Source organism: Apaloderma vittatum, unplaced genomic scaffold (genome assembly GCF_000703405.1).
Source record: "Apaloderma vittatum isolate BGI_N311 unplaced genomic scaffold, ASM70340v1 scaffold18445, whole genome shotgun sequence".
Taxonomy (NCBI): Eukaryota; Metazoa; Chordata; class Aves; order Trogoniformes; family Trogonidae; genus Apaloderma; species Apaloderma vittatum.
The window spans coordinates 23,050-31,484 of record NW_009719033.1 but is presented as its reverse complement, the minus strand read 5'-3'; the positions used below and the strand labels follow the sequence as shown (position 1 = coordinate 31,484).

The following is an 8,435-nucleotide window of genomic DNA, read 5'->3' as shown; positions in this document are numbered from 1 at the left end:
AGAGACTAAAATAGTTTCACTTCAAAGTGAAGTATTTCATCTCAGAAGGGTCCAAACATCTTGTGTAAGAATTTCCTAAACATTAAAAAAAAACCTCCAACTTTGTTATCAGAACAACATCTTAGATTGTAAACTAGCATATGCCAAAGACTAAAAAAAGTAAACACAACTTTTAATAATTAAAGATAAGCAGAACATTGCTTTGGGTCAAAGAAATGCTTCATACTGGCTCAAAGTAACCCCTCAAAACTAAACAACATATTGGTTCACTGAAATTTGTTCCATCTTAACACAAAGGATCTTGCTTCCAGCGCTCTGACTGGGTCCCAGCAGAGGTGGGCACCACTTGGGGAAGGCGCTGGGCAGAAGCAGGAGCCAAGGCTGGAGGTGACAGCCTGGGAGGGATGTTCATGTGTCCCTGCCACTCCTGGGGACCGACACCGCCGCTTGCTCGTGCTCTGTATCACGCTTCATCAGAGGCGCTGCCAACCCTATCGCATCTCCCCAGCCTGCCATTAATGCCGCTGCCAAACTCATCCCTGAAATGTCATCTCCGATCTCACAGACTGCCTGTCCGGCCGGCGAGCTCAGGCTGTGTCCAGGCAGTGTCTGCAATGCACAAGAAGCAGCTCTGCTCTGGCACACGGGCCCCTGAAAAACCTGGGGTCCCCTCTGCAGCCCTGGCATCGCACCCCATTGTGGGGAGGAGGCGAGCTCAGCCAGCGTGGGTCTCAGGAGAGCCAGTCCCAGGAGGAGTGAGCTCTATTCCCAGCACTTCTGGAGCTGCACTGGGCTCCCCATTTACCATCTGCAGCAAAGAAGAGTTGACTCCCACTCTAAAAATTTCTTAATTGGATCACAAGTACTTCCACGCACTGAATATAATCCTGTGTTTTATGAGGCTCCTGAACTCTGCAGTGCTATAAACAGCAAAAACAGGAGCTATGTTGTATGGTACCACTGGCACCACTGCACCGAAGGAATAATTTAAATCCTGTAAATAACCAAGCAATTAAAAAAAAAAAAGTATGAAATGGCTGTGCAGCAATTGAAGTAATTATACATCAGTCAAATTGTATTTTCAGAGAATGTTTAACATTACTACTGGTATTATTACTGCTAACTAACAAAGCAACAGGCTGCCAGGGCTTTAAATAAATTATATCTATTAGCTTTGGCATTCTTCCTAGCAGCCAAGCACTAGCAGTGATGAAGAACCATTTAACATGGCTAATCACAGTAATTTTCTGCACAGCTTTGTCATAACTATTCCTTCTTCTATAACCAGGGTGTTGGGAAAAATTGCTTTCCTTCATCACAGGCAGGGCTCATGAGGTTTGGCTGAGGGACTTGCTTGGGCCAGGCAGAAATGACAAAAGAGAGGGCAGAAGCCAACTTCTCCATGGAGAGTTCAAATAGGTGAGTTTTCCAGGAGGAAGTCAACATGCAGGCAACAGTCAGGCTGAAAGACTGGTAAAGAGGATTTCAAAGGCAAATTTGAAATCCTGCACTAGGTGCACCTGACAAAGTGACTTCTTCTGCCACCAGACCATTCCTCCAGTCCCATCTGTTTCACAAAACCCTTTATAGTTTGTCTCTCTGCATCACAGCAATTCTGTGAACAACTTCCAGTGAGTTGCTTAGAGCTAATCCTCTGAAAATTCATTCTGTAATCCAAGGATTCATCGCTATGGTAACTGCTTATAATCGGTACTTTTTATAGCTTAAAAAACCCAGCACCAACAAAAGGTATTGTAACCCCAATGGATAGTTATTTCATTCCCACTGGAGACTGCCAGCTTTGGAAAGAGGTTGTGGATCTTCCTGCTAATTTAATTGAATGAATAATATGAAAGCATCCAATTAAGCTCATAAATGTGGCTTTGCTGACATGCAAAGATCCATCCATGACACCAGTGGTGGGTCAGCATCATGAGTGATGGCATCAGCCCAGCTCAGCCACCCTCCCATGGCAAGGACAGAGGGAAAGCCCTCCTGTGCAGCTCCCATCCTCCCAGCACAATAAAGACATAAGGTTTATCCAATAAGATAAATCACGACTGGCACTTTTAAAAAGGCCTGATACCTTGTGGCCTGACAGCATCGGCCAAGATCAGTGCCCGAGCCTTGTGCTTGGCAGGGAGGGATTTTCACCACCACATCACCCATAGAGTTGACCAGCAGCTTCTGGCCACAGAGAGACAACAGAGCACATTCAAGTGAACAGGGCACGAATGTGCAAAATTTGAGATGCTGCAGGAAAGCCTGAACATTTTGAATCAACCACTCGAGTCTGCTGTGGCTGAGTATAGTCCTGCTTGTCTTGCAGCTCAGAGGAATCGCAGCTCTGAGGAACGACCCTTGCTCCTGCTCATCTCCCACATGTCACTGCGGAGGGAAGGAAGGGGAGAATAAAACCTACGGTACCTGTTGCAGCTGGGAAAAAAACTCCAAAAACGGTGAAGAAGGACTCCCCCTGGCTGTAGTCCGGCAGTGTGTTGTTGAGCATAAGCTCTTCGGAGTAGCCCACGAAGCCGTGCTCTGCGAAGACAGAGAGGGCGAGAGGAGAACCTCAGAAGCCACCGGGACTGCAGGAGACCCTCCAGCCTGCTCCCCGTGACCACTGTCCTCTGAACACGTGTGACAGCAGCGGCTGCTTCCAGGGACAGTTTGAAAGAAGGAATCATGGAATCACAGAAAGAAGGAATGTCAACTTATTCGGTGGAGGTTGAAGACATAGTAGAGGTCAGTGTGGTTACAAGGGGGCAAGTGTCAGGGAAAGGTGCAGCGGTGCAGGCCAGCATGTCAGGAGGCACCACCAGGCTGGGTGGCTCTTGCCAAGCCAGAATGCAGCTCATACAGACTCCTGGACATCTTCCTGTAAACCCTGTCCTCAGAGGAATATCAGCTGCAGGGATCAGCTAATACTTATACTTTTTTATCCATGTCTCTTTAATCCTCTTTCCAAAGAGAGCAAAATTATGCTGCTGTAAGACAACTGCACCCCTGAGCAAGCCCTCACACTGTATCCCAGTTCTGGGTTTCTGCCAGTAAAGCTCCTGCACAGACAAGACCTGAGATGTGCCCATGCTGTGAAGCTGCTACCAATGCACCCACTTTATACACTGGTTACCAGTGAGCTAGAGCCCACAGAGTCCGTTTGCAGCAGGGTGGGCTGTCCCCTGCAAAATGGGTTTCCCAGTGGAGAAAGAGTAAGGTGCTTTAAAACTTCCCACTTACCCTCCCGATGCCATTGCTCTCCTGTTGCTGCACAATCATTTCCAAACAAGGCCAAACATGGGGCGGTGCATCACCACCACCTGCCCCTCTCCCAAACCTTCTGCAGATGTTTATCACGGCACAACAAGGAACAAATGCCGAGGCCTTGCGCTCTACCCTGCTTCCCACCTCAACCTCTGCCAACTCTTGCCAAGGTCACACACACGCAAATTCTACTTTCCGAACAAAAGGTTTTACAGAAGATGCGAAAGAGGGGAAACCAATGGGTAGGACTTCAACGTCATACAACAGGTTTACTGGGTATGTGATGGAGGATCCTGCTCCCTCACTTTGCACTGAAAGGGTAAAATTCTTCCACAAACCTGGATTTATTAGGAATAGTTGAGCCTGACACCTGACATGCTGGCAGGGCATTAATTAGGAAAGGTTTTAGATGCTTACAGGTAGAAAAGATAACTCATGAAAGCAGGTTAAGGAATTAACAATATGCCTATAAAACTAATTTCATTTTCAGCAGCCAACACTGCTTTTTAATTGAGTATCTTAATCTGTGGAAACTTCTTCTCCCTGTCAGTAATCCAAATGCTTGTGCCAGCTGGGGGTGGGAGGTGAGCAAAGTCAGTTCCTTCTTATTCTCCTGCCACTACAATCTATTTCCACAAGACATGTGACTGCAATAACTTGAATTTTCTCATTAGCAGGCAGGATGTTGTTTATGACTGCACAGGGTGATGGCCAGAAATTAAAAAACGGCTCCATCAAAGCTGCTCCATGCCTCAAAGACAACATTAATGATGTTTGGACAATAGATTAAACCGGAAAATTAAATCAGAGCTCTGAACGCAAGACACATCCATTTCAAGTCTCCGAATATAACTAACCACAGAGCTTTGAAGTTGCCACAGAAAAATCCTATAGATAATCAGAAGTTTCCTACTACATCTGCATTCATTGTGTTGCCCAAACATGGATGGAAACACACTGATAGAAGAGGTCTCCTGCTGCTAGGCTTTTTAAAAGCACCAGCTATCTTCACTAGGAACAAGTCCCAGATGAGAATTAAAGGGAATAAGCTCAGCACAACACACCGACCTCTGTACCTCACAGAGGTCTTGCAGAAAGTGCAACTTCTGGAGAAATAAAGGGGGGATCTGTGTATGCTCTACACTCTCACAAATCCAGACCGGCGCTCCTTCAACTGGAAGTCATGCCCACGACGGCACGGCACATGGGCTGGCTGCACAGCTCCCACCAAACTGCTTGAGGAAAATTTTGGTCCCTGGCCAAGGGATTTTTCAAAAAGTATGTGCTCCTCATAGAAACATCAATGTTCCATTAGTAAAAACAAAAGGAGCAAGCAAAATATTCATATTGCCCCAAGGAGATCTGCAGACCTTTTCCAACTTGTGCTCCACAGCACCAGCATCAAACATACCTATGTCACTCTTGACAAGTTTGCCTCACTGATTCTTAAAAATCTCTGGTGAAGTGGACTCTAGCCTCTCTTGACGGTTTACTCTTGCATTTTCCTGTCTTTATTATTTCAGTTTCCCTTACTGTCAAGCCAAAATCCCCATTTGAAGATCATGATGCTATTGCTTGTATTTGCATTTTTCAATATCATCCTTTCACCTACTGGAAACAGTCCCCCATCCTGCACTGCCACAGGCGACAGTTTCCGCCAGGCTGTAAGACTTTGTCTTCACCAAACCACAAACCATCCTTTTCACACCACTTCCCTGGCTTGTGTGAGGTTTGACCCCCTCAGCCAGGCCGCTGCAAGCCCTTCCCAGCTGGGCATCATCTGCACATTGAATCTGCATATTCTCTTTTCCATTGCCTAAGCAGTTCAGGAAAATACCAAATAATACTGAACCAAAAGCAGACCCTCGCAGACCACCAGGCACAGTGTCCTGCTTTGTGAGTGAACTGTGTCCAACCAGGGTCTTCCAATCGCGTTTTGGGGCTATGCAATTCAACCATGGGCTGATTCAGGCATTTTGGATGCCTTATGTCTTCTTTCTCATACAAAAAGCCAAGTATACAATCAGACTACATTTTCTGTGATACTGTTTTGGCCACACCACGGCCCAAGAGAGACTGTAAGACCCAGGAGTTTGACACCTGCACCTGATCTCTATTAATCTTAAGAAGCCCATTGATCCCTTGCGCTCCACCCATCTCCTGTTCTCTTTCCTACTTCATTCTCCGAAGTGTAAATCCCCGGTGAAAGAGACAAAGTCCAAACCTATGGCAGATGTCACTGGAACCACAGCAAATGACAGGCATGGATTTGTTGAGAGAGCCACAGGATGCGCCTACGACTCTCCCCAACTCCTGCTTCCTTTCCTCTGGAGGGCGAGAGGAAGCCCAGCCACTCCACGTTTCCCCTTTATACAGAACCCGGAGCTCTCTCGTCTAATTAAAGTTCATCTGAACACTGCTTGTTATTGCAACCTTGTTTCTCAGTCAATCACCCTCCCGTAACGCGAATCTCACATCCCTCTTGATGGGTTTTTACGCCAGGATTTGCCATCGCCATCCGTCTAAGCAAGCTATCCGCACGCGACCGCGGAGCCAAGAGCAACGCGCTGCGAGCATCTCCCGGCTGCCCTCAAGCCTGCGACCAGAGCGAGTCATCTGTGACCTTTCAGCTGTCATATTAATGGAACTAATTGTAGCTGACGGGGCAATTGGGCTGAAAATCATCCAAAACAAAACAGGAATCAGCAACTGAGACCAATCGGTTAAACCAACAGAGCACTCGGTAGGTTGTTCACAGAGTCGATTATCCACATCCCATTGAAAGTGCACTTCAAAAGGACGAGCTTCGGAAGGAGGAGGGAAGGAAACGTGATAGGGTCTATATTTGGCTCTCTGCTCTCCAAACAAGGCAAGATCATTTTAGAAATTATTTTTTTTTTAAGAAGATCTTTTCCTCCAGTTTACTGATGAGATGAGATCTAAGCCAGATTACTCATTCATTACAAAACGTTTGTCTGACAAATTTTGCTGTCAATTAATTTATACAACCCTCCAGCCTCAAAATCCTACCATGAATGATCCTGCACTTGGCTGGCTTGGAGAGGGCTGGAGCTGAAGTGCTATAAACAATCCTCCCAGTGTCTTGCTAAAAGGAAAAGAATCCTTTTCCTTCTCTGTGCCATGTCAGCCTTATGGGAAATGCACAACGAAGAGCAATAACAATTTATTTTCATCATTAGATACTCAATAAGAAGCAGGCAAATAATGGGCTTCTCAAGTGGTTGAGCTGAAGTAAATAAACAACAGGGGGGAAAAACTGACTCAGGGCAACATCTGAATCATTCCTGTGATTTTTGACAAATTAAATCCTTCCAGTTGCCCTTATTAAAATGATGTAATAAACAATAAAAATCACCTAGCAAGCTTCATATGGAGGAGCTTCCAGAATGAGTATCCTCCGTTCACAAGTGCAGGGGGTTCACAAGGGGCTGCACATCAGGAAGGAGGAAGGACACCAGGATTCTCATGTCCCCTTGGCCACCATGAATGCTTGGGAGAAGGTACCAGGCTTTGCCTGCCACTGCTACATCTCCCCTCTTCCCTGGCTGTTTTCCATGTTTGAGCTTTTCTTGCACATTCTCCCTCCACTCGCTGTGTGGAAGAAGATGAAAGCAGGCGAGGAGGTTTTTGGCCTTGGGACACCCCTTAGCAAGGCAGCCCCTCTGTGAAGCCTGGGGTTTCGGAGCAGGACTCAAGGAAGCTGGAGAAGGGACGCAAGGCGAAGCTGTGGTTACGTGGGGTCAGGCCATTATGCAACAGCACAGAGGACAAAGATGCTGCCAAGTTCCAGGCAACCTGGAGCTCATTACAGATTAGTCAAGTCTTGGCCAAATTCAATAAGCCTGTTCACAAGCTTAAGGTTAAATAAACCCTGGCACTGAGGCAGAGGCTAAGTAATGCAAAAATGGAAAACCATCTTAAGAAACAGCTCCCAGAAGACAGTCATGTATTACGCTCTGCTTGTGATTAGAGATTTTAATTATGAAGGTGAATGCTGAAGGCTTCAAGTGGTGAGATTTTTTTTTCTTTTCCTAAATAAGTAAGCCCACACGTTCTTGCCTGGAAGGTACTTGCTGAGATTTGCTTTCTGAGCAACAGCTGGAAGTGTTTGTCTTGCAGCACATTTCCCAGGTCTGACCCCAGTGTTTCCAGGATCCTGTGTGATGTAAGACATCGAGAGCCAAGGGATAATTATATATCCTTGGCATAATTATCTCCTCTCTTTCTCTTTCCCGTTTCTTCTAGCATCTCTAAACCCTTCAGGCATAAGCTCAAAAATCCAGTCATTCCTCTTGGACACCTCAGGATGCTCCAAGTGCACGCACAGAGCGAGGTCCTGGTACAGCTGCTGGAGATAGCCAGGCACACCAGTGTAAAGAGGAACGGTCTTCACAGCCTGGTCCTACAGCTGCCCTCCTCACCTGAACACACACCTCTGCAGTAAGATAAAGTTCCACTCCTCACCAGCTTTCATTTTCCTCCTCCAAACTCTTAGCCAGGGGCAAGGTACAAGCCCAATACTCCTGAGCTGTTAACTCCCCGGTGGGCAAGTCAAGCCTTGTCAGGTTGGCGTGTGGCCTAAACCAAATTAATTTCTGCATAGGTTGAAGTGCTCTATAGCACAGAAGGAGTGAAATTCTCCCTCCAAAAGCCCTTGCAATACTAATTCTTCCCCTGTCTGAAGAAAAAGCTCATCCATGGATGGTCTGGTGGCCACCAAACTCACCAAAGCATGCTTACTACCCACAGCCTACCATACGAGAACATCACTGTCACTTGCCAAAGGAAAACCAAGCATGCCTGGCTTTAATAACGCAACTGTTTGATGCCAAACCACCAGCAGCAATAGGTTTTTCAGCAGCTCAGTGTGCACTTGCAGATACACAGGATTAACTATCCACATAGAAACTGTGGATGTGAAGAGATGGATGCAAAGTCATCAATGTTATCCAAACCCCACGGTCCTTTTATCTTTGTGTTCCCCTCACACTATGCAAACGCTGAAATTTAACTTGAGGCAACAAGCAGCACAGGATTCCCTAACACAACAGGTCTGAACGATGCTCTGTGCTGATGTAGCCATGGTCTGGGTTGTCTCTGGGCTCCCCCAGTGAGGCGGGTACTCACACGTGCCATAGAACGACATGGGT

The 8,435-nt window shown here is 46.6% G+C and overlaps 1 protein-coding gene across 1 annotated transcript in view; it reads right to left on the bottom strand.

The window, feature by feature from the left end:
* The window catches only part of SLC12A8 (solute carrier family 12, member 8), a 48,013-nt gene that overhangs the window by 20,474 nt on the left and 19,104 nt on the right, over nucleotides 1–8,435 (bottom strand). The window contains exon 5 of the mRNA XM_009870488.1: nucleotides 2,428–2,541. Within this exon, the coding sequence (XP_009868790.1) occupies nucleotides 2,428–2,541 (114 nt within the window). The remainder of the gene's footprint in view (nucleotides 1–2,427; nucleotides 2,542–8,435) is intronic.